Source organism: Candida jiufengensis, assembly GCF_024610255.1.
Source record: "Candida jiufengensis strain CBS 10846 chromosome Unknown scaffold13, whole genome shotgun sequence".
NCBI classification, from domain to species: Eukaryota; Fungi; Ascomycota; class Pichiomycetes; order Serinales; family Debaryomycetaceae; genus Lodderomyces; species Lodderomyces jiufengensis.
The window spans coordinates 127,026-154,234 of NW_026261567.1; the positions used below are offsets into that span (position 1 = coordinate 127,026).

The 27,209-nt window shown below is 27.8% G+C and overlaps 6 protein-coding genes across 6 annotated transcripts; 5 read left to right on the top strand and 1 right to left on the bottom strand. All coding sequences in view use genetic code 12, as the record gives it.

Moving 5' to 3' along the window:
- Positions 1 to 1,271: 1,271 nt before the first annotated feature.
- NRG1 (Nrg1p) lies at positions 1,272 to 2,387 on the bottom strand (the record flags this gene model as incomplete). Its single annotated transcript, XM_051766083.1, has 1 exon — positions 1,272 to 2,387. The coding sequence occupies one exon, from the start codon at positions 2,385 to 2,387 to the stop codon at positions 1,272 to 1,274; it is 1,116 nt and encodes a 371-aa protein (XP_051617672.1).
- Positions 2,388 to 18,495: 16,108 nt separating this feature from the next.
- On the top strand, positions 18,496 to 19,593 carry KGF54_005300 (uncharacterized protein; the record flags this gene model as incomplete). Its single annotated transcript, XM_051766084.1, has 1 exon — positions 18,496 to 19,593. One exon carries the CDS (start codon positions 18,496 to 18,498, stop codon positions 19,591 to 19,593), a length of 1,098 nt encoding a protein of 365 aa, XP_051617673.1.
- A 379-nt stretch (positions 19,594 to 19,972) lies between these two features.
- KGF54_005301 (Ran GTPase-binding protein) lies at positions 19,973 to 22,933 on the top strand (the record flags this gene model as incomplete). Its single annotated transcript, XM_051766085.1, has 1 exon — positions 19,973 to 22,933. The coding sequence occupies one exon, from the start codon at positions 19,973 to 19,975 to the stop codon at positions 22,931 to 22,933; it is 2,961 nt and encodes a 986-aa protein (XP_051617674.1).
- Positions 22,934 to 23,124: 191 nt separating this feature from the next.
- On the top strand, positions 23,125 to 24,786 carry UTP18 (Utp18p; the record flags this gene model as incomplete). Its single annotated transcript, XM_051766086.1, has 1 exon — positions 23,125 to 24,786. One exon carries the CDS (start codon positions 23,125 to 23,127, stop codon positions 24,784 to 24,786), a length of 1,662 nt encoding a protein of 553 aa, XP_051617675.1.
- Positions 24,787 to 25,032: 246 nt separating this feature from the next.
- On the top strand, positions 25,033 to 25,854 carry KGF54_005303 (uncharacterized protein; the record flags this gene model as incomplete). Its single annotated transcript, XM_051766087.1, has 2 exons — positions 25,033 to 25,190; positions 25,248 to 25,854. The coding sequence occupies 2 exons, from the start codon at positions 25,033 to 25,035 to the stop codon at positions 25,852 to 25,854; spliced, it is 765 nt and encodes a 254-aa protein (XP_051617676.1).
- A 146-nt stretch (positions 25,855 to 26,000) lies between these two features.
- Positions 26,001 to 27,209, top strand: KGF54_005304 (GTPase; the record flags this gene model as incomplete). Its single annotated transcript, XM_051766088.1, has 1 exon — positions 26,001 to 27,209. One exon carries the CDS (start codon positions 26,001 to 26,003, stop codon positions 27,207 to 27,209), a length of 1,209 nt encoding a protein of 402 aa, XP_051617677.1.

The window sequence follows — 27,209 nt, forward strand, 5'->3', positions numbered from 1 at the left end:
ACAAATATAATAAATCCCTTGTTAGTGAAATATTTGGGGTAGGGTGAATGGAGTTTGATAACTAGTTTTCAACCACAACTTTGTCCCCGTTTGAACGATGAGAATTTTGAATATAAGTTTACATGCAAAGTCAAGAACTTTGATCATTACTCTTGTCGTACTTATATTCACATTACCTTGTTTTTCAACTTCTTTGGGCTTGAAACCGCACGATTTTTTAATTTGACAAAATCTATCATGATATCTCAAACGACTTGCATCATATAACTACTATGTAACTACATTTATGTACTTAATTGTAATTACAAATATAACGTATCTCAAGATTGGACAGAAAAAGCCCTTGAATTTTTGAGTTGTTAAAATATAATATTTTTTAGTTTCATGCTATGAAATGTAGTTACTGAATTTATACATCTGCACAAAAGGATGAGAATTATAATAACGATTATTATTTTAAAATTATTATTTTTGTAGAAAGAAATCTAAAGAAAGGGGGTGAATGGATTAGATTAACTTATCTCGTTTTACTAATGAATTTGTTGAGTTTACTTATCAAAACGTGTTTTGTTTTAAATCTATAAGTGATTTGATATGAAAAATTTAGACAAAAATGGCCAAAATTTAATATCAATGTAATACGATAAGACTTATCTAAAAATTTATTACTAAAATGAGCATAGATAAGCTGAATTAGTAAAATTTGAAGATTGTAAGTAGTAAAGAGAGGAAAAAAAGGATCTTGAAGAACAATTTACTCATTACCAACGCCTTCTAATCAAATTGATCGAATAGATAAAATTTTGCGATCAAATTAGCAATCTTTCAAGATATAACCATATTGTTCAGAAATTGTTTTTTGACCTTATTTACAAATCGATTTTATGAGCTAATGTATACAACTTTTGGCGAGTTAGGGATACTTTTAGTTGAGAAAATCCAGTAAATCTTTTGAGGCTCAGAAATGTAAGTTAGCTAGTTTCAACTGAAGAACAAATTCTACGCGTCATATCAGTGAAACTAGTGACTTTTTTAAAAATGGTGCTAAAATGTTAACCTTTCTTACTTCAAATTATTTCAAAATACATTAAAATTCAATACATAAATTAAATACATTACTTAAATATTTTAAAAAAAAAATTACTTAAAAAACCCAAACAAAGATATAGTATAATTCATACCATTATTATATCATTATATGACTTAGAGCCATTTAAAAAGAACCAAAAAAACAAATCATAAAAAAGCATTGGCACAGACCAACAAAAATCTTAAAAATTTTTGCCGTAATGTGATGAAATTTGAACTGGATAGTGATGATGAGGATTACTAAAACTCATATTGTATGGTTGTGGTGGTGGTGGTGGTATTTGTTGATAATGTTGTGGAGGAGGTGGAATTTGTTGATAATGTTGTTGTTGGTGTGGATGATGTTGAATTTGAGCACTATTAGATAATTCACCACCCGTAACTTTGTCATTACCATTTTCTTTATTCAATTGTGAGTTATAATTATTATAAATTCTACTTCTTTTATTTTTACCATTTGTATGAGTTTTATAATGTTGCATACAATTATCTTGTCTTGCAAAACGAGCTTCACAAGAAGGCCAAGGACATTCATGTTTTCTTTCACCAGTATGTATACGATTATGTCTTGCTAAATGACCCGAGGTTGTAAATGATCTTGAACATACTTTACATACATGTTTTCTTCTTGGATCTTTTGGTGATAACGAACTTGTGGTTGATAATTTTGGTGAAGTAGAATTTGAAGTAGTTGGTGAAACGATTTCTTGGTAGTGGTGTTGTTGTAGATTTGGTGAAGCTTGAGTAGTACTAGTGGCAGATGTTGTTGTAGTTGATATAGATTTTATTGATGATTGTGGGGATGAATGTGGAATATCACCGGTTGAAGATGATCGTATTTTATGATCAAAATTATTAGAAAGTGGAGTTATTGGGTCTATAGTTGAGGGATTTCTAAATGTTGAAGTTAAGGGTTGTGGAGCTGCAAATTGTTGAGGATAGGAAACATATTGAGTTTTGATATTGTTGGAACTTGTTGTGATTTTATTACTGCTATTGTTATTATTTAATGGAGGAGTTGGTAATCTATGATGAACTGAAGGTTGTGTATAATAATTATAAGGAGAAGATACCACAGAATATTGTTGTTGAGGAGGACTTGTAAAATTAATGGGTACAGATGAGGTAGTTGAAGAATTACTATTACTTCTTGACTTAAATTGTGTAAACGATGATTGAGTCGGAGTTAATAAAGGTAACGGAGGTATTGAGGTTAATAATTCACTAAAAGATGGTAATGATTGTAAATTTGGTTTGGCTGTAGTTGATTGAGTAGGCGAATTTTGTAATGAATTCATTATATTATTGTGAGTATGTGTTGTATAATTGTGATTTTTAATCATATAATATTATGTAGGTTGGGTATCACTGATATAAATTTTGATGTGTTGTAAATATTTATATTTTATGTATACGTGACCTGATATAGTTTATATATATAATTCTTATATATTGTAAAATTTAACACTCTAAGATAATAATAAAGTTTTTGTATGTGTTTGATTGAAGTATAAAATACTTTTGATGATATTAAGTTATAAATTAAATGAACTTTTAAAAAAATCTTGTAAAATTATGAAAAGGGAGATATTTGATAATCTTTTTATATAAATTTTAATGATAAATTTTATAATTATAGGAAATTATTATTTCATTTTATTAATAATTATGTATAATATTATTTATTCTTATTTAATGTATATATTTCTTTCTTTCTTTCTATACTTTACTTAACTTTTTTTTTTTAAAAAATACAAAAATAAAAAAATAAAAAAAAAAAATTAAATAGAAATTTAAACTTTTTACACAAAACTATTATTTAAAATAAATAATAAGATGTACACAAACTTTATTTTATTATTTTTTATTATCTTTTAGTTTTGTAACTTTTTTATAATTATTCTGCATTATTGTACTGTATATAATGATTATGCTGCAGAAGTATATTTTCTTAAATTTTTTTTAATTTTAATTTTTAATTTTTTTTTATAATTTAATTTTTAACAAGTCTCTCTTTTCAGGATTGTATAGATTAACACTACTTTTTTATAATTCAAATTTAATTTTAAATTTAATCATTTTTTGATTTATTACAAATTATTTAAATTAATTCCATGTTTTTAATTTAACTTAATTAAGAAGTAAAACAATTAATTATGTTAATCAATTTTTAACAACTAGCTAATAAATTAATAACATAACTGGCTAATTAAGTTTCTTAGTTACGTCAACATATATTGAATTTGACATTATACTATAATCTAATAACTTTTTGTATGTATTGCTTTATTTCAATCTAATGTAATAAAGTATAATTATGCTCAACTTATCACCTTAATTATATGTCAATCAAATTATTTTACAATTTTTAGATTGTGAATATCGATAATTTAGTGTAACATTAACTGTGTAATATTTATCATCAAGTTATTAATTGTAAAAAAGATCTGCAATATTCGCAAATCTTTTGATCCAACTTTAAATTTATTTAACATTTATTACTTTTTTTCTCGGATTATTAATTATCCATACTATAAATACATATTGGTTATAATCTCAACTCCTATAAATAACCTACCCACGTCTTCAAAACACGTCTTGTCTGTGCTTGATGTCTTAAATGATTTAACCTAATTTAGACAAACTTATATATTTCAATTAGATTTTTGTTTACTTTTTAGTTTAGTTTTTCAATTACTTTATCAAATCATGTTTACTTCAAATTACTTTTTTAACAGATCAAAAATTTTGATCTATGGCTCAGATTTAAGAAGTCCGAAAGAAGGATTACCGCCGTTTGTATTAAGTTTTGTTCAATATTTTACAACACATAATTAAAAGTTGAAAAAATAGGTGCTGATCTTTTTAATTAATTTTCCAGAAAACGTAATAACGCGATCAACAAAAAGTAATTCGTACTATAAATTTTGGAGGATCTAGATCTTCATTATAACAACAACAATAATAGAGATAGTAAAAATTATTGATTCTGACCGAACAATTAAAGTTAAAATTACGAAATTATTGATAAATTGACTCCTCGTAAAAATTAGTTGTCTTTATTATTTTATTCTCGAAAAACAGTAATTTTCGAAATTCTTATTGTTTCCAAATTTTTAAATGTTCTTTTCTTCTCCCAAAGTAAGTAAATTCTTTTGAGCCGTAGATCAACACTAGATTTTCTGTTATCAAACCTTATTTTCTATATAAAATTTCGCAGTTAGTAAAGTCGGTTATAAAATTGATTAAAACTTATCATTTGATTGTTAATTTTAACTTCCTCGACCTTATTATTTTCGTATAGGCTAGTGATCAAGATACAAAACTTAGTCAACTTCTGAGCATACATGTTATTTTCAAAGACCTGTCAAAGAGGAATTAATATCACTCTTTGTATCATGATCTTGATTTATGGTATAATTTAACAAAGACTCTTGTCAAGGCTCTTTTTAAGGCTCTTGGGGTTCTTGGCCTAATCAAATAAGGCGATTACCAAGGAGAGGAGAGCAGAATTGTCATTCACCCAACAATTTTTTCAATTTTCAAGAAGATTTGCCAATGCTGATGTTTTTCTTAAATATTAATAGCTGTTTAAAAATTTGGATGCAAACATTGTAACAACCAGTAAAAATATGAAAACGCAAAACTAAACTAAAATCAACTTTTACGTAGTTCTTAGTTATTGAAATCGGAATTATTATACAACGTACAATACTACAATCCACAGTTTAAATAGTTGCCTTGATATATTATATTTCACTTAATGATCATATGATGTATTTGCGCAAAAAATAGATTTATAATATTTCAAATAAGAAAGGTCAAACTTATTGAAAGACCTGATAGACATAAACTTGCATAAAAGTATTATTTCTAGTGGGTTTAAAATAATATTATATTTCATATTTTATATTTCATACTCGTTTCAGGATCAATTCCGATTTACGTAGATTAATTTTTCTTAATGAATGATCATCTAATGGGATTTCTTTATTATTCTGATTTGGAACTTAACCTTTTCTTGACTCGAAATATAATAATGAAACAATTTACGTCATAAATCACCTCTTCAATTATTATAAGTACGTAAATGATTGAAACAATAGAAAATTTTGATCAAGATGATTTACAGTCAATAATCATCGTGTTTTAATGTCGATGATCACTATATTTCTTTTCGGTGGAGCACGCACATGTTCTGTAGTGATCCTCTTATGTTGATAAACCTTTTAATGTGCCTCTTTATTCTTATTTTATTCTTCATTAATTATTTACATATTGTTTCATTTTTGTTGCCTCAAATATTTTTTAAATATTGATCTACAAAGATCTAAAATTTAGATCAAGGCAACTTTTTAAAAGTTGGGGATAACCAACTTGAATCATCAATATTGCATAAGTTTACATCTATATATCACGTTGTAAGTTTTCAACGTTATGATCTATTTAATTTCGTTGATCAAACATTTTTTCATCAACGTTTTTCTAACTTTAATGTTACTGAGGTGGACCTTCGTAAAAAATTAACTTTATTTTTTTTGTCTAATTATTCGTAAAACATTATATGCAGTACTGACTATAATTGAAAAATGACAATATTTTATTTTTTTCTCCTTAATTTTCTCCTTAATAATTTTACGATATGACTTCAGATCGATCTAAAATATTATGATTTACTACGATCCATATTATATTAGCACTATTCAATACAAATCACCATATAGTATCAATTCTCTCAAAAAAAAATACTCTTTTCATACACTTTAACTTAGTTTGCAGTTAAATGAGCCCCACGAATATAACGTTGTAAATACAATAGTCCCAAAATATAGATTCAACATTCTGTTTAATTAAATGAAACATCTTTCAAAACTGGACTGATACAGGCGTTCATATATTATATATTATTCACCAAGTACCTAAAGGGCTATTCTTTCCTAAATTCATAACACTTTGCAACAATCAAAACATAAAGACTGCAACAATATAGGTACTTATTATTATTATTTTACATAAACCAACAAATTTTCTCACCTTAAGCTAAAGCTAGAGGAGGTGCGGAATTGGAATTGGGTTTGTTATGTTGGCAACAAGCGAGGCACGTAAAAAGTACTTCTTTTGGTTGAAGTAAAATGTAAGAAATATAATATCACATGAAATTAATTAAAGATAAATATTGAACGCTTAGAGCTACACAGTAGATGGAATTTCCCGATTAATACAGCTCAAAATAGTCATCCTCATAAGTGCATAAAAATTTATAATTTGCTATTGTTTAGATAAATTCATGAGCTTTTCAAACGTTCTATGGAGGTTACAATTTTATTATTTATGCAATTCTTATTAATTTACATGTACAGTTATATAAACTTACATATCATCAATTACAATTTTAACTGCTATAGTTTTGGAATGAAATGTAGGAAAGATTTAGAGAGAGCAATATTGACCCTACCAGACTCTGCATATGTTAATTAATTTGAGAGCGCAAATACCACTTAATCAATAATCAAAACATTCTAATATTGTTTATTGGCTACACAAAATTGATAAAATTTGACCTGCGCTATGAACAGCTTGTTTTGATACAAAAACTTAGCACATTTGGACACTCTTTGATTAAATATGAACAAACTCAGTAATTGAATATGAACAAACTCAGTAATTCAAAAGACCAAACTCAGTAATTCAAAAGACCAAACAGAACATTCTATGAAGAAACGATTACTAATATGTACTAACTCATCAAACCGTTCTAGAGGCAGATTATTGTAAATCCTTTGATATCTGCAAGTTACTGTAAGAAAAGTTGAAAGCTGCCTCGAAGACTAATTTTTAGATTTTGAGTGAAGAAAAGGGAAATAAAAAAATACTCTTATCTGAACTTATCACAAGTCTTGAAAGGTTTTTAATGTTCTATTATCTATTTCTTCTGAGATAAGTTTTTTATACAAAAAAAGATAGCTATTACTTAAAAAATCTATTGTTCGAGGGTAGAAGAAAATTTTGTTGAGCACACAAAAAAAATCTGTAGCTCTACTTATCTTTTAAGTAGTTATAGATTTTTTTCAAGTAATCTCTTATTCTTTTTATTAGAATTATGACATATGCATATTAAGATGGAAAATTATATACTAGTTATCCGCGATAATATCGAACTGTTAAACTTGTCAATTTATAATTTTTAGATTTGCATGTTTTATTGATAATATTAAACTGTTGTTGTTGACCAACTACTTCATCTTTATGAAAGTATAAACGAGACGAACATACGATAAAAAAATGGTCTGATCATTTACTTATTCATAGCCGATAGGGTTTATGATCTCTACGAATAGGGTTTATTATTAGCATTAAAAAATATCCGATTAACTTTGTGGGTGAGATCTTTAAAAATTTTGTGTTAATTTGGCAATTGTAGATCTTTTTTTTGTAAGTCTAGTTATAAAAAAAATTTCATAATACGTTTGGTTTCAGGTTTTACTAATTTTTAATTACATATTAAACATTGTTGAGGTCCGATTTTTCTATTTTTTTATTTTCCTGGTCAATAAAATGTACAACAAATTTTGATATTCTGTTCCATTCCGAAAAGTAAATAAAAACAGGGTGAGACTTAAGAACAATAAATTTGTAATTGATTATTGTTCTTCTACGATGTTACACAAAAACACATTTTAATTAACACTTATAATTATAAATACTAAAAATTAAAAGAGTAATTAACCTCGCCTCAAACTACAAAATTATAATATGAGAAAAACATTTCCAAGATAGCTTGATCAATTTAAATCAATCAGCTGTAAGGGTAAGACTATTCGGCTCATATTTTATATACCCTTTGTTAAAAAGCCCCATTTAAATTGAGAATAAATGAGCAGGTGGCCAAGATAAAAATAGACTAACATTCAAGAATCCCTCAAATTTTAAAGTTTTCTGAACCCTTTCTATCTATGTTTAATTATTCTTTCTCTTCTTTGTTTTATACATTTTTTGTCATTTTCTTTGGTGCATGACAAGCTAGTCAGGCATTCTTACCCAAAACAATTAGATAAACTTTTGACAATCAATTACATTATTAATTAAAACAATAAACTAAAAAAATCTAAATTTTGAAGTAAAAATACCACCTGTGAGAATAAAAAATAAAGAGTGATGTGAAGTAAGGCAATTTCGATACCATTAGAGGCGCAATGAAGCCTATCAAGTACCTTTTCTAGATATCTTATTTTAAGGTTTTCAGCTTTATACTCTCAGGTAAAACTTGGGTTAGGTAGCAGAAGCAAAAGCTTGCAATTCTAACAGAAGACGATTTGTAAAATGCTAGTGATATTCGGACTTACAAAACCGTTGAATCAATAAGCTTACAAAATGGTAGAATATGCATGCAAAAAACTCACCTCACTAATTTCGTACAATTTTTAAGTTTGCTTCTATTTTATTTTGTCTTGAAAGAGAAATTAAAACATAAAGATTGCAAAAAAAATTTTAAGGGACTTAATTTTCACTAAAAAATTTTAGATCCTTCGTAAAATTCGCCTCAAAAACTTTAAATCTTTAAATTTTATCCTGTCAATAAATTGATTTCAAGTGAACTAAGCTAATTCTTGGATAAAAATATTACAATTGGGTGACAAAACTAAAGATAAATGAGCCAACAAGGACCAACAATTTCATCACTAATTAGTGAACAAGGCTTGTCTCAGAGAATAATATTTTGCCGTACAATTTCCAATACTTTAACCTGTAACCTTACATATTGCAAGTTATGTAGATGATTACTCATCGAATTTTAAATTAAAAGAAGAGTTACGAGTTCGCAAGTAAATAACGATTTTCAATGGGAAAAAAATTAAAGACATGAAGTTGTTTCTGATATTTAATAATAAGTCTATCGTATGTACATCCAAAAGTAGGTGAAAAAGCTAGGTTTTTTCCAGGCTTATACAACATGTTGTCGTATCCTCATATTAAAGATTTTATAACCGCAAACTCAAGAATAACAGAGTCTATTTAAGCTTTCTCTTTTTTAAGGATACCTAAAAGACAAGCAATCAAATGAATTTCTTTTTAATAGTTTTATTGTGAAAACAATCAATATGTGCATGTAATGCAAGCATTATGCATTAATTCAGGGTATATTACAATATTAATTAACTCGGTTTTACTTGTTCCTAATTAAAGAATTTTCTCAAAAAATAAAAAAAAAAAATGGAATTTAAAGAATTCTGCTTCCCCTCTAATATTACAATTACAATTATTACTGCTGATGAAAATGGATTAACCGTAAAAACACTCATCAACGCAATTCACCTAATTCACGAATTAACCTGTATTTTGAAGCTCTAGATCCTGTAACCTTTAAAACAACCAACTTTTACAATATGCTTTATTTGTGAGTTTTGCTAGTTTTTGGTTGGATTCTTACAAACTAACTATCGAAATTTTGATAGAGTGGATGAAGAGATAAAGCTTTTAAATATAAGACGACTACCTGATAAGAAAGTGGATTAATATAATACATTTGTTGAGCTTACAAAATTATCCGAACAATTTTGAAAACTAATGCTAGATATGAACAAAACAAAATAAAATTGTTCATCCCTAATATAATTACATAAAACTTGTAATTCTCTCAAACGTTTGTTATAATTTATTACTTATAAGAAATCTTGCAGAATATATTTGTTAATTAATTTATTTGTTTTCCTTTTGGCGTCCTTTTGAGCATAGAGAATTATTTATTACATCTCGCATTTGGTATAATTATTTTGTAATCACAAAATAATCAAGATTTTTCTTTTTAATTAAAGGATCGACAAACCTTTGATCTCTGTCACAAGATCGGCAGTTTAAAGAGTTTATTATGATGAAACAGTTCATACATTACACCTTTCTAAGCTCCACGTCTCAACTAGTTTCATACATATTACTCAATAGAGGAAAATTTAAAATTTATTGATTTAAAGTTTGTTCATAAAAATTTTAAGATAGTTTCGGAGTTCTAATTGAGTTTATGAGTTTATGCCAGCCTCCTGAGTTTGCAGTTATTTTTGTCTCATGAAATCGTTTTACAGCTTTTCAATTTTAAAATCCAGAGTAATAACTACTAAATGACTTTTCCGGTGTTTCAATAACTTGTCCAGACCATTAAATCAAAGAAAATGTTAAAACACTTTATTACCATTGAGGCTAAATTTTAGTGATAAGTTTAAACTTAAATTCCGCTATAAATTTAAAGTTAAAATTAAAAATTCCACAATTTTGTTTTTGAAGTTTTCATTTACAAGAAGCGTTTTCTACTTAATTAACCCCCAGTGTAATTACAATATGATTACCCAATTTTCATGTAATTACATTAATACTAACAATTTTAAAAAGGGGGTAGTTAAGGAAATTTGCATTATGAATATATTCTCCTACCCGAAAGAAGGTCATTTTTTTGTCATTCTAACAACTATTCAAGACCGGACATTGTCAGTTTTCTTGTCAAAAACCACGACGATTGTTTTCGGACCACGCCTTGACTTTTTCACTTAAGGTATTTTAGTTATAAAACGGCTTGAAGTAAACTTATAATTGACAATATAATATATATCTAGTTATAATTAAAAAAACCTCTTAAATCTGAGGAAAAGCTCTAAAAAATTTTAAATTCTAATTGAAACAATGTAGAACAGTTTTCATTTTCCCTTTTTGAACTTATTATCTTTAGATTTGACTAAATCCTAAATTACGCGATTAAACGTATAACAATACCGCGCTTATCTGGTTTTAAAAGTGTAAAGGAAGGTAAAAAGTTTGCTTGTTTAGTTGGTGACAAATATAAAACGTATTAGACATGACAAATTAGATGGTATATTGAGTGTCACCTGAAGAAATTCTGATAATAATATCACTTAAATTTGACAGCATGAACAGTCCTTGTTTTTTTGCTGTTAGGAGCACTTGTTTTTGTAATTCAAATATATAACTTTTCTACCCTTTGTTATTGTTTTGGTAAACTCTACAAATTTATTTACTCCCTATTGTCACAATTTGCAATTGGAAACTAATCAATAAAAGTTATTCTCTCTATGATCATTTATTGAACAACAAAAAAGAACGCCTGCAGACTAGACTTTTCTTAAAGAGAATTCAGATTCCGTTTTGGTAAAAAATTAATAAACTTTCTATTATTTAACCTATTTTTCCGCTTTGTAAGTTTTAAATTTATTATTCGCTTTACATACAGTCTATTTCCGTTTAGCTAAGAGAGTCTAAATTGAACCGTATCTAGTCAGACCAGCAATTACATGAAAAGGTTGATGCATAATTTAAACCTAAAAACTTGCTAAAAATTTTGAAGATCTTGGTATCATACCATAAATGGTCCAATAATTAAAACTACCCCCAAAAATTCGAAAACATATTTTTTTTTGTCTCTTTTTGGTTTTGTTTCATCAACTTTAGACAGGTACAAACAGTTTTTAAAACAAGATTATTTATGAAAGAATCTGTTCCACATGGGGTTTTTATCTAATATTTGAATAGATCTAAATAAGGAGATCAGTAACCACTATCTAAGACCTAAGATCTATAAGAACCATAAATTTTTTATCTTTATAATCTAAATAAGGATTACTTATAAGTCTAAAATATATATTGTTTATCTTTTTTGAACTAAAAACGAGTAGTTTAGTTCAGCGATATAAAGGACAAACATTGAAACCCTAACTAATTGAGATTAATTACAAACACTTTCATTAATATTTCAATTGTATGTAATCAGGAATACAATCAAGTATAAACACGAATTATCAATTCTCTTGAAACGTGTAACAAATCAGATTTTAAAATTAAAGAAAATCACTTCGCAGCTATAAAAGTCTTCCACCCTCCCCCCTTGTCTTAAAAAACATTTAAATTGTGCATAGAATGGGGGCATATAATCTCAATCTAAATAAATTAATTATTCTTCAAAAACAGGATTAACTCGCTGAAAATAGAACAAACTAAACTTAAAATATTGATTGTTGTTTGATTAATTTATACAAGACTAAAAAACTTTAACTTTAATTTAAACTTAAAAATTTATCCTTCAAAATAATTCCGTCCGTTCATAACCTTAAAAATTTTTAATTTCAATTACATTTATATGCAAATTTATATAGTTTACTAATCCTGCACCTCTAGTATGAGTGATTGTAACAAATATTAATAAATTGGTTCATTTTGAAAAGAATCAGAACTGGTGCCGAAATTTGATTATCCAGTATTGTTTTCATTTAAATTTAAAATTAATCATTAATTTCTAAAAAGTATTTCAAAAAATTAGACTAATCAATTAAATTAGTCGAGCTAAAAAATTTCTTACTCTAATTGGTTTTCTCTCAAAGTTCCCCATTCATCTTTAAAAAATTAATTTTGATATAGCTTAAAATATTCAACAACGCGTTCTTCCAAAGTGGAATATAACTTCTAAAGTTTTTAAAGCAAGGCTACAAATTCATCGATTAGGTATAGTCGTATCTAAAAGTTAGTAGAATAATAAAACTTTTTGAGGAGATTAAGCCTAATTAAAGTTTTGGTGTAAATAGTCTAATTGAGAAAATATATGGCTTATTTTTGATGATTGTGTAGAACAAAAGTATTAACTTGCGCTAAATCGTTCAAAATTAGAACAATAGAGTAGAAAAGAGTAGAAAAGGCCGCTGGTAGGGATTGTACTTTTATTTCTACACAATCTTTCATAGAAGGATTTGTCTATTGTTTTGCATAAATGAAATAATTTTGACAGTTATAGTTCCAAACAATAAAAGAAAATTTGAACTTTTTTATTGTTCCGATAAACAATATCGCAATGTAATCTTATACTACTGTTATCTGGCACCAAGTTTTAGTTCCAAAGTATGAACATTTAGAATACTTATAATCATTAGTGTAATTTAAGTAATGGGTAAAAAACGGATGTTACGAATATAGCAAATTCTTCTAGAGAATTATGGGACAAAGTATTAAAAAATTTGCTTTTTAGAGGTTTTCAAAATTTTAGATGTCAACTAAACTCTAAATTTTTAGCACAGTCATAAAACGGTCAAATATCAAAAACCCCAAAACGGTTTAGCCAAGAATAAAATTGGTCATTTATCAGATTTATCATTGCGTTCAAGAAATTTCTTGACAATCTTATCATGTGCTAAAGAAGAAGCTTGTGATGACTACTCAATATTATTGTAGTCATAGTTTAATCTTCGCGTTGATTTAGATTTTGCCACAAAATTAAATTAAAATCGTATTACTAAATGTAACTTTTGGAAAGGTCTTAGGTTAAACACGTTGGAGTTTTAAAAAAATTTGAATTATTAACTAATATTATTGTTGTAAATTTAACTATAACAATAATTTTACTAATTTAGTAAAAATTTATATATTTAAATTTGACTCCTCAGGAATTACATTTATCAAGGTTCAAGCAGTTCAAATAAATTAAGGCGAGTATTCAAAGATATGCCTGCAGACTAATTCACAAATTAATATCAGCGTCATCATTCTATTTTTCAACAAAAAAAAGAGAAAAATCGTATCAGTGGTTATGCATCGTTCTGATCACATAAGGTGATAAGTCTTTGAATATTTTAATTCTCTTTTTCAACATTTGAGACCCTTTTTTTGTGGGCTTGTCACAATTGAGAGCAACGCTACTATCATTTGACACATTTTGTCCTCGATAGATGTTTTTAGTAATGAGCTGATGTTTAAACGTTAGTCACCGTTTGGTACCTTTCATAACCCAAATGTGAAAAAATACTACGTTACCTTATGATACAAAAGCGTTAAATAAACCGTTATGACACAAAACTTCGATGGAAAAATTATTTAGTGAGCTTCATTAAATTTCTTCCAACCTCGATCAACACCATCTTCACATCACTCGATTCGTAAGAAATCGGGCATCATGGAAGTTAGAAAGAATCAGTAGAGATGATGAAATCTGAAAAGCTCTTTTTTAGAGGTACAAACCGCATTAGAGAGGTTTTAACTTAAAAAGCTGAAAATTTTTATTATCGTTTTACGTCGTAAAATTTAAAACCCTTTTATTCCGATAATTATAAAACTTTAAATAAAATTCTGAAATATATTTATTTTTAATATCATATGAAGACAGTTACAAAATTCATCATGCATACGTTTATTTTCAATACATTTTATATGCAACATTTTAAACTTGTTAGAATGAGACCCGTTTCGATTCAATATATGTAGTTTATATATATTCAAGAGAGGAAAAAGAGAAAAAAAGCCTATTTTAAGAAATAATCATTAGTTTCAATTGTCTCCTCAAACTACAATAACATAACCGTAAATTAAAATTTTAGAGTTAATAATAATGGCAAAAAGTTTAGCATAATTTATACAAAGAACTTAGCGAGTTTTGGAACAATAATTGTCTCGATGACTCGAGATTTAAAAAGTTTAAAATTCACTTTAATTGATTAATAGTATAAAACTTTACAAAAAACCATCAAAGTAAGATCCAGCCTTAAGCCTTGAATAAAGGTAGGCATGTAAAATTTTGACATCATCATTGAGACGTGAAATTTAAAGGTTTTAGATTGTGCTTGAACATGCTAATTAATGTAAGTCAAAGTATTCAAACATGAAATTCCTGAAAAATCTGAAACTCAGTTTTGTACTACGATGTGAAAATAATAAAATATTTCAAAAAGTGAATACTGTCTACTACTTTCTGGTCAATTTGCTGGGGCCCGGCTACTTACTTCTAGTTATCCACAATTTCATTCTCCTACTAACGCATCACCACTTAGTGCTGTTGCTCATAGCTGAGACGTTATTTATATTGTCATGGTTTTGATACTTGGTATAGAACTATTTTACACCTATTAATGTGTGAAATGATTGCATTTTTGTGATCCAAATGGTCAGGACTCATTGGTTAGTATAAAATAAACGTATTGTTTTTTCATAATTGTTTTAACTAGTTTTGGAAGTCACTATTTGCAGATTTTAACATTCTCTTCTATTTCAAATTGCTATTGCTTGTATTAAGTTAGTGGAACCCTTTTCAATGCAACGGTTATAGGGTCTTAAGCGACTCTTTGTCTACTCTTGAATATCAGCAAAAGCATACAATAACAATGATCCTCAATTTTTGTTATTACAAGGTATAAATTATAAATTGAGTTTATTAACATAGTTACAAAACTTAAAAGAAGATTTACGATTTTATAAAATTAACAATAGACTAATTAATTCTTCACGCAAAATTATACGAGAATAACTGTATCGAGGTATTTCTGTTAAAATAGTTTATAAATTTCGTTGAAAAAAAGAAACAAGGAAGAGAAATATGCATCAATTTTTCACATCAATAATTAGTAATTTACGAAATTATTTTCAAGAGTATCTCAATAAAAGACTTTTTTGTTTATTTGATTGAAAATTCATCATGATACGTCTTGAAGAGTAAACCACAAATCAGATAGGAGCAATAAAGGACAGTTTAATAGTTAATTTACACAAAGAATGCCAACGTAAAATATCTTTCACTGTGTTTGTAGCAACAAATAATATATCCTCAACAATAAAAAAATTTCTTTATATGGAAAAAATAAAAATTGGTAAATCTTCGTGATGTTTCAGATCCCTAAATCGGTTTGTGATGATGACTTTGCATGAAAAACCACGAAGTTTAAATTCGCTATGGTTTTCTTAATTATTAGTCAACCATTCAAGATTACTAAACTTAATTTCAGGGAGATTTGCTATATTAAATGGTTGTGATACTTCTATTTCGAGTTTTAAACTTTAGAAGCAATGTTCAGCCTATATATCAGTGTTTGCCTCTGATTATCTTCAAAGGTCATTAAGAGGAAATTAATGATAGCTGAGAGTTGTCAAAGTTGAATCGTAGTATTAGATCAATAGGATATTGATCGAAGTTTCAAATAAAGTAGAATCTCGGGCTAATTTTCTAAAGTCACTAACAATAAACTCATTTCCATAGAGGAAACAAAATATGGTTGACAAGGAAACCATATTCCGCTTTTTTAACTTTGATGCTCTGCAATCTAAATGTAATGGTTTTTTAGATCTTTGTTTTGTCGAAAACTTATGTAGCTATGAAATGTACATTGTATTAAAGCGAAAAATTCGTATCAAATATGAGGTTTTGAAAATCTTTTTTTTTTCAAAAGGTTTTGTCCTATTTTGTAAATAAACTACCCATGTAAAGCAATATTAAAATAAATTGGTATGGGGTTTGTTTTTATTTGGTTTCTTCATAAAGACTACTCAGGGAATAGTACAGCTGAAAATAAAATGTTAATGTCATATGCAAAAAAGAGAATTAAATTCCGTTTCTTCTCTTGCTTGTAATCGAGACATCTTAATCATATCAATCTTAATCAATAAAACGGGTGTCAATTACGGTTCTGATAGTGGTAATTTTTGTAGTGTCAATCAACGATCAATTATTGTATAATTCCTGAGAAATCACATCTTCAAATTAGCAAAGCGATTATTATAATTTTAATCAACCACAAGTTTATTTTTAGATTTTAGTTTACCTACATAGATAAATAATCACCCCCTAATACATCTACTCAAAAAGAAATAATACGAATGTTGTTTAAACTATCTCTCTAATATATATGCTGATATACTCATTCTAACAAGACTCCAAGATTGCAGTACCATGTGTTGATACAATATGTGAACTTTCTTGCATTAACAGACAATCGAGAACAATTCAGTTTTACAACAATAAAAAAGAGTAAAAACTAAAATTAGATCAACTAAAATGCTAATTTCTACCATAGGGTTAATAAATTTGACTTAGATTTGCAAGTAGGTTTCACTTTTGTTGACGTGAAGTTTAGGGTTTCGATTTATTACAAGAACCTATCTAACGCGTTAATTTTAAGAACCGCCTTAATTTGATGTAATTATTCGTAAAATAGTAATTATAAGGTTGATCGGTTAATTTTAGAGGTACAACATTTTAGCTACCACTCATTAATTGGGATTTCGATATATTATATCAAAATTTAGTCCGAGTCGCTTCTGAAAAGACTTTTTCAAAATGACGTAAACTAGGTACTCTAAAGATCCTGGTTAAGAAGTACATTTTGACAGTAGGTCATTAAAAAATCCTGATTTTTGACACGCACTATAAAACTTCAGAATTAGTACAAGATACATCTCAAACTAATATCTCCAACAAAAATTTAAATAAAACTGTTAAAGTTTTAGTTTGGAAATTAGAAGCATAATGTATGGAGTACATAACAATCAACGGTTGTAAAATAATCAACACCTCTTAAATCTGCCGTGATTATAGCTATCAATATTTTTATTCAAGATTTGGTGCAAAAATATAGAAATAAAACTTACTCTCCTTTTTTAGTCAAATGATCAACACAACTATAGATTTGAACACAAATCAAATTTACAACTTTTTGAATCAAACGTATCACTTTAGTATAGACATTGAAAGAAGTGAATTAAAATTTTACTTTCTACTGATTGCTATAGCACACACATTAAGTCTCTCTTTTTTATTTAAGGGCTCACATCCCAGTGACTTTTATATTGTTTCATCAAATTAATAATCTAGCCTCAATACCCGAGTGATTAATGCGATAGCAACGATAAAAACTTTCCACTTTATGAAGTTGATTCAATTCAAATATTCAATTTTTACGAACTCTAATATTCGTAAAACTCGTAATTGTTTGTGAATAATATAAAGTATGTAGCTTGATCGTTGAACGAACAAATTAACAATAACAACAGTATTTTTCTTTTTGTTAACAATGCTCGAGTTTTCTCTACATTAAGTGGAGTATACGAGATAGAATTTTTATTTCACAACCATCGAGTTATGAAAAAAATCGGTTATAAAGGTGACGTCAAATTAGCTTATATGCATTGATTTTATACATTCAGATTTTAGTTTTATTGTCAGTTTTGCAGAAAATTTAATAACTTTTTGACAAGTTCTAACCAACTGCAGCTGATTTTATGAACACAAAGAGAATCTCAACTGATAAACAATTTTGATTCAAACCAAAATTAGAGAATTTAGTAGAAGTCGAATAAAATTATATCAAAAGTTCTTATACTTTTTCAGTTCAAGTATATAAAATCTTCAGAGATATGGATTGTGTGAATTTAATCAGACTTTGTTCTTATGCAAACTTTTCAGTTTTGATGAATAGTCTCAAAGTTGATTGTTATCAGTAGTATTTGAATTTGAAAATCTATAATTTGAATCAGATATGACGGAGTTGAACCACCGCAAGCACGTGAGTTTTACAAGTTTTAGAGGGTCCAAGAAATGAAAAAATTATTAATATACTTAATTATTTGCAACTTATTTTTGATCACCTACAACAACTTAATATGTTTTCAAGGACGTCGAAAAGATTAATATCAATATCGTTGAATAGTGAGGTCAAATTACCGTTTGTTCCATTAGTTAGTGAAACTGGCTTTCCCGGAGCTATTGGTAATACACCATTATTAAGATTACCAAATATATCAAAATCAGTTGGTAGAAATATATATGCAAAAGCAGAATTTATGAATCCCGGTGGTTCAATTAAAGACAGAGCTGCATTATATGTTATAAAAGATGCAGAAGAAAAAGGTTTGATCAAACCTGGTGGTACAGTTGTTGAAGGAACTGCAGGAAATACTGGGATTGGATTAGCTCATGTTTGTAGAGCTAAAGGGTATAAATGTGTAATATATATGCCAAATACTCAATCAAAATCCAAAATAGAAACTTTGAAATTATTAGGTGCTGAAGTACATCCAGTACCAGCAGTTGCATTTACAGATCCACAAAATTATAATCATCAAGCTAAAAGACATGCGGAAAGTTTAGATAATGCTGTATGGACAAATCAATTTGATAATATTGCAAATAGACAAGCACACATAGAAACAACAGGTCCAGAAATTTGGGCTCAATTAAATGGAGAAGTTGATGCATTTACCTGTTCAACGGGAACTGGTGGTACTTTTGCGGGTATAACAAGATATTTAAAAGATATAAGTAGTGGTAAAGTTAAAAGTGTTTTAGCTGATCCACCTGGTTCAGTATTATATTCATATATTAAATCAAATGGACAAGAAATGCAAAGAGGTGGATCATCATTTACTGAAGGTATTGGTCAAGGTAGAGTAACTGATAACTTAAAAAATGATATTGAATTAGTTGATGATGCATTAAAAATTCCAGATGAAGACTCTATAACTATGGTATATAGATTATTGGATGAAGAAGGATTATATTTAGGAGGTACAGGTGCATTAAATGTTGTTGCAGCAGTTGAAGTGGCTAAAACTTTACCAGAAAATAGTAATGTTGTGACAATATTAGCTGATTCAGCTCATAAATATGCTGATAGAATTTTCTCAAAGTCATGGTTAAAAGAAAAAGGATTATATGATGCTATACCAGATCATTTAAAGAAATACGCTGTTTTAGATTAAAATTGAAAGGTTTGTTACTGATATTACCAATGTGGATATATAAAGTAAGTAATTAGTCGTGTGGTAACTAAACAAATAATTTTTCACATATTTTTTTTTAAGTTCTTCTTTTGATCTTTAATAATTTTTCTTAGTGAAACATATAATTTTTTTACAACCAAAAGTTTCAACAACTTCATAACACATTCCTTTCTTGAGTAAATCTTATAAAGAAATCCTTTTTCCTTGTTTCATCAAATAGTTTATTGCATCCTGTTCACCATTTAAAATTTTTTTTTAATTTGTATTTGAGATATCATTTTTTTCTTTAAACTTTGCCTTTGATTTATATATTAATTTTTTTTTACGACAAATTGCATTACAATCAATATACTAGTCAATGGAGGATCAAATAATTAATGCTATACAAATAGCTTTGAATTCTTCATCTGATCAAAAACTACAACATCAAGCATATGAATTTTTAAATGAAGTCAAACTATCAAAAAGTGGTTATAATACAGCACTAGATTTACTATTAAAATCCACATCATCAAATATAAACAATGAACTAAAATTCTTTTTGTATCAAGTTATTGAAGAAAATGTTCACAACCTAAACCAAGAAGAAAGTCATCAACTCGTACAATCATCATTTAAAATACTAGCAGAATACGTGTCTAACAATATAAAAGACCCCTCGTATTTAAAAAATAAATTTGGTCAAATATTTGGTAAGATTTTTACTCAAACTTATATCAATGTATACCCTAATTTTTTTAAAGATTTAAATTCTATGATTCAAAATGATAATCAGCTAGCATTAGACTATTATACAAGAATTTTAATTGATATTCATTTAGAAATTGGAGATAAATATATAGCAAGATCACCAGAAGCGGCAGAAAGAAATATGGTATTGAAAGATGCCATCAGAGATAAAGATATGAATGCATTAGTTACAAATTGGTTCAAAATACTAGCGAACAATGATAATTCGGAGGAAATACTAGACAATACTTTAAACATTATTGGACAATATGTCGACTGGATGGATATAAGTTTATTTGTTTCCCCACAGTATATCAATACCATATTGGGCTTTTTTAATAGGGAACAAGAAAGAATTTCCACATGTAAAACTTTGGTTCACATCTTATCCAAAAAAATGCCACCACAAAACAAATTAGAATTAATATCACTACTCAACCTAACCAATATTATATCATCCATTCAATTATCAGATGATCTTGATTTTGTAGAAAATGTATCAAAATTAGCAAATCAAATTGGAGAAGAGCTATTGCATGTTTTAAACAATCAATCAGATATTACTATTCAAGTAAACGAACACTTATATAAATTATGGCCAATAATACTCACATTTTTGAGTCATGAATATGACGATGTTTCACAATGTGTTTTCCCTTTCATCCAAGCATTCCTTACAGCAAGTAAAAAAGATTCACAATTATATTCTATAGATTTATTATCAACTTTGTTGAACAAAATTATATTAAAAATGAAATATGATGATGAAGAAGATGACGATGATGATGCAGAAAGACAATTCAATGAATTTAGAACCAAATTAAAACACTTTCAAGATCTCATTGCTGTGTTGGCACCAGACTTGTATATAGATGCCATCCCACTGGTTATAAATGAATCATTATTTTCAGGAGATAAACAATGGAATAACTTAGAATTAGGACTTTTTGAATTAAGTAACTTCTCAGAAAGTTTGAAAATGAATTTGATCAATGTACCAAAAAACAAAATCAATGAAAGTAAACCTTTTTTGGTATTTCAAGATTTTTTGATCAAATTAATTAATTCATCAATTATCACTGAAGTTAATCATTCACAAATTCAAGCGAGCTTTTTTGAATTAGTAGTCAAACATTATAGTTTTTTAAATTCACACGCCAACAGACACGATTTAATCTTAAGGATATTGGAAATTTTTACGTCACCATTAGGACTTTTCAACAATAACGAAAGAGTTAGATTAAGAAGTTGGTATTTATTTTTTAGGTTCTTTAAGTTGACTAAACCAAAAATGGACAATGAACAGTTAATAGAACAGATTGTATTGAAACTACAACCACTTCTAGTCATCAAAGCTGAATTACCGACAAGAGATGAAGATGATGATGTAATTGAAAATGGTAATTTCAGCAATCAACAATACCTTTTTGAAACTATGGGGCTTTTAATTTCATTGATTCCAAATGATTTGGGAACTTTGAAAGTTAAATTAATTGAAATTTTATTTCAACCAATTTTCAATGATTTAGAAAAATGTATTTCCATGGATGCAGAACCAATAGTTGTTTTACAAGCACATCATTCATTAATGGCTTTAGGTACTATAGCAAGAGGTTATGATTATGAACTGAATTTAAAGTTTACTCCAGAAGTTGTTGAAAAAGTGGACAATGCAGCACAAGTAGTTTTAATTACTTTGGAAAATTTTTCAAAATTTGAAAATGTAAGAGATGCATCAAGATTTGCATTTGCAAGATTTATACCAATTTTAAACAGTACGATCATAAGCGGTCACCTCACTAAATTAATTACAACTATTTGGTCATCATCGAATTTGAAAATCAATGAAATCAGTGACTTTTTAAGTTTCTTAGGACAAATTGCTCATAGTTATAGAACAGATGAAAATATTTATCAACTACTTAATAACTTTTTAACACCTTTATTTTCAAAAGTTTTTCAAACATTAGATCAATCAAGCACCGAAGAAGAAACTTTAAGACCAGACATTATTAGAGATAAAAATTTCTTAAAAAAAGCAATACTCAATTTTCTTAATGCCATTATTATCAACCATTTATCAAGTTTATTAATCACACAAAGTAACAAAAATGAATTTCCGATAGTTGTATCTAAATTATTTGAATATTCATATGATTTATCAGAAACAACAGCATCAAAATCAGCTATAGTTCAATTAATTAACCTTGTTAATGTATTTGGAGACAGTGGGAAAATAACAGATGATCAAGATAAGTATGGACAATCATTACCTGCAATACAAGGAATTGATGAATTTTTAATGGAAAAAGTTGTAATTTTATCATTTGAATTACCATTTCAAAAACAAGAGTTCATTTTAAGTGATGCTCAATATAGATTAATAGCTCAAGATTTAGCAATTTTATTGAAGACTTATCAACAAAAAAAAGGACAAGAATTTATTGAATATTTGTCAACTTATTTATCAAATATGGGATTAAGTTCAAATTTATTAAATGAATTTTGTACAAACTTGATAAATTTAGATTTAAAAGACTTTAAAAAATATTTTGTCACTTTTGTTAGTAAAATGAAAGGTGACAAGTAATTACATAGACAAATTGAATGAACATTTACGGATTTATTACTGGTTGTAGTGAAGCTCTATATCGAAATAATCTCGTGAATTTATTGACTGGTGGTTGGTAGCTCATAATTTTGTGTACCTCATTTCTCATCTCTTACATTTTTTCAGATCAATATTTGAAACCATGAACTAAATAATTAGAACCACCAACAATGCCAAAAAATAAGAATGGAGATGAAGTGCCGATACCACCAAAAGATGAGGAGGAATTAATGTTGGAGAAATTAGTATTTGGGGATATAGCGGGATTAGAAAATAATTTGAGAAAAGTTGGAAGTCTATTTGATTTTGATGAAGAAGATGAGGAAGAAGTAGTAGATAATGACGAAAGTGGAGAAGAAAGTGAAGACATAGATGATGTACAGGATGAAGATTTGTTTTACATTGATGACGGGATTAATAAAGAAGAAGATAGTGACGATATGGAGGTAGATGATGAAGAAGAACAAGAATCATCAGAAGATGGATTAGACGATGAAGAAGATGCATGGGTTGATAGTGATGATGAAAAAGTCAATATATCATTAGCAACATCAGACCGATTGAAAAAATTAAGAAAAACTCCAGAAGACAACTACATATCAGGAAAATCATACATAATAAGGCTACGTTCACAATTTGAAAAGATATATCCAAGACCACAATGGGCAGATCAATTTGGAGAAGATAAAGATGTAAATAGTTCAGACGATGATATACTTATAGATGATGAAGAAGAAGAAGCATCAACAAATTCACAAGCAAACACTGCAAAACTAAACAAATTATTGTCAACAACTCATCAATTCCTAACTACAAAACAATTAAAATTAATTTCTCCACAAAATATATCCATAACAAGGTTGAAAGATGCAAATCATCAGAAACTTTCTAAGGCAGCAATTCAAGCAATATCATTTCACCCTACTCATTCAATATTATTAACAGCCGGATTCGACAAAACAATACGACTTTATCAAATCGATGGTAAAACAAATAATTTTATAACATCATACTATCTCAAAAATTGTCCAATAATGCAATGTCAATTTTTCCCCAATCCAAATGAAGAAATAATATATGCAGCAGGTAGAAGAAAATACATGAATAAAATAAATTTAAAAACGGGAGAAATTGAAAAAATAAGTAGAATGTACGGACATGAAGAAAATCAAAAATCTTTTGAAAATTTTAAAATTAGTTCTAAGGGAAGTTATATTGGAATGATTGGTAATTCAGGTTGGTTTAATTTAATAAATGGTAAAACTGGTCAATGGATAAAAGGTTTCAAAATTGAAGGTGTTGTTGTTGATTTTGATTTTGATAATGATGAAAAATTTGTGGTTATTGTTAATTCAGCAGGTGATGTCTGGGAATTTTCATTAAGTGGGAAATTATCTTCAAAATCTGAAAATAAAATTTTAAGGAAATGGTCAGATGATGGTGGTGTTGGGATAACCAAAATAAAATTAGGTGGAAAGAATTCAAGATGGGTTGCAATTGGTTCAAATAATGGTTATATCAATTTATATGATAGAAATATTTTCACAGATACTGCCAATCCAAAACCTTACAAGACTATAGAAAATTTAGTAACTTCAATATCTTCTTTGGTGTTTAATCCAGATGGTCAATTATTATGTATTGCTTCAAGAGCTAAAAGAGATGCATTGAAATTAGTACATGTACAAACTGGATCTGTTTTTAGTAATTGGCCAACCAGTGGTACACCTTTGGGAAGAGTTACTAGTGTAGTTTTTTCACCAAATAATGAAATTTTGGCAATTGGAAATGAAGCTGGTAAAGTAACTTTATGGAGATTAAACCATTATTAGATATGATAACTTATACACATATAATGCATTATTAATAGACTGAAGCACTAAGCTTAGACAACCTACATGATCTCTTCGATTGTAGCTGTAAAATGCTAACAAATCGATTTTGAACTGGTAGCAGTGCTTACCAGAATTTATTATGTAAGAGTAAATTACTTCAAAATTTCTTACAACCACATCCAATATCATTTCAAAGCAACAAATCACTTGAAGTATTTCATCATCACTAATAATTATTCAAAAATGATTGTACCAGATTTACTACTAGATCCTCAACTAAAATATTGGGTATTATTACCAATATCAATTGCAATGGTATTAGTTGGTTTATTAAGATCAAATATAACATATTTAATACAACCAAATCCAAAACTTCAAGAATATAAAAAAGTAAGAGAAGCGTATGTATGATGAATTAAAGCGTATTTTATGAGCTTAACCATACTAACTGATCATAGTCAATTTCTTCAAAAAGTTAGATGTTTCAAAGAAAATCAACACGTATTAACTCAAGAAGAATTTAATTCATACAAGGCATACCTTATATCAAAATTAAACAGTGATGAATTTTTTGCAGAAAAAGGTAAACAAGAGGAACAAATGAATCCATTTGATGGTTCGAATAATGATGCAATAATGTCGATGGCTAAAGGTAATTTAATGAACTATATACCACAAACTTTAGTAATGGGTTGGGTTAATTATTTCTTTGCCGGTTTTGTCATCATGAAATTACCATTCCCATTAACTGATGGATTTAAGAGTATGTTACAAAATGGTATAATGACTCCTAATTTAAATGTTCGTTATGTTTCTTCTATATCATGGTATTTCATAAGTTTAATGGGGTTGAGACCAGTATATTCATTGATTATGGGATCTGATGAAGCTGATGAATTGATTAGACAACAGCAACAACAACAACAACCAATGCCAAACATTGGAGGTCCTGGTGGTCCGAAAGCAGATAAGGTATTTAAAGCAGAAGCTGAAAATTTACAAATTTTAATTCATGAAAGTATATATGATAAAGTCGTAGAAAGATTTATAGAAAAATATAGCTGATAGAGAATTCTTAAAGAAATTTGTAAGTTTTAAATATTTGCGTGGAATTATCTCTGTATGGATTTGTAATTTAACGCGAAGAACATCACAGAAATTTAATTTAAGATTCAGACAATCAGATCTTTACAACCAACACCAGTTCAATTATGTCAGAACAAACCACCAAAAAAGATGCATCTACTTCCACAGTATCTAATGAAAAACTATCACCAGTTATATTCTGTATAGGAATGGCGGGATCTGGTAAAACTACATTTATGCAAAGATTAAATTCATATTTACATCAAAAGAAACAAATTCCATATGTTATAAATTTAGATCCAGCTGTTTTAAAAGTACCATTTGGGTGTAATATAGATATCAGAGATTCAATAAAGTACAAAAAAGTGATGGAGGAGTACAACCTAGGTCCCAATGGAGCTATTGTAACATCATTAAATTTATTCAGTACTAAAATAGATCAAGTTATAAAATTAGTCGATAAGAAGCAAGATAAAATTAAAGAAGTGATTGTTGATACCCCTGGTCAAATTGAATGTTTTATATGGAGTGCAAGTGGATCTATAATAACAGAAGCATTTGCATCAACTTATCCAACAATGATTGCCTATATTGTAGATACACCAAGAAATACAAATCCTACAACTTTTATGTCAAATATGTTATATGCATGTTCAATACTATATAAGACAAAATTACCAATGATTGTAGTTTTTAATAAAACAGATATACAAAGTTGTGAATTTGCAAAAGAGTGGATGTCAGATTTTGAGGTATTTCAAGAAGCTATTAAAACAAACCAAGAATTAAATAATGAAAGTTCAAGTGGATACATGACTTCGTTGGTGAACTCAATGTCATTAATGCTTGAAGAATTTTATCAAAATTTAGATGTTGTTGGAGTAAGTTCATATACGGGACAAGGATTTGATGAATTTTTAGATGCTGTAGATAGTAAAGTTGATGAATATAATGAATATTATAAAGCTGAAAGAGATAGAATATTGAATAAAAAAGAAGACGACGAAAAGAAAAGACAAACTCAAAGTTTAAATAAGTTAATGAAAGATATGGATATGAATACAAAAAAAGATAGTGAAGTATTATCTGATTTTGAAAATGAGGATGATGTGGATGAAGAATTACAAGGTGAAGTTTATCCAGATGACGAAGAAGAGGCTTTGGGAAATCCATCGAGAGAGTATACTTTTCCAGAGGATAGGTCAAATGAATTAAATGAGTCAACCGATAGTGATATAAGAGATAGATACGCCAAGGCCATGGAAGATAGAGGAAATCCCATTTCTTCGGAAACTGCAGAAAATATTGCAAAATATATAAATAGAAGTCAATAA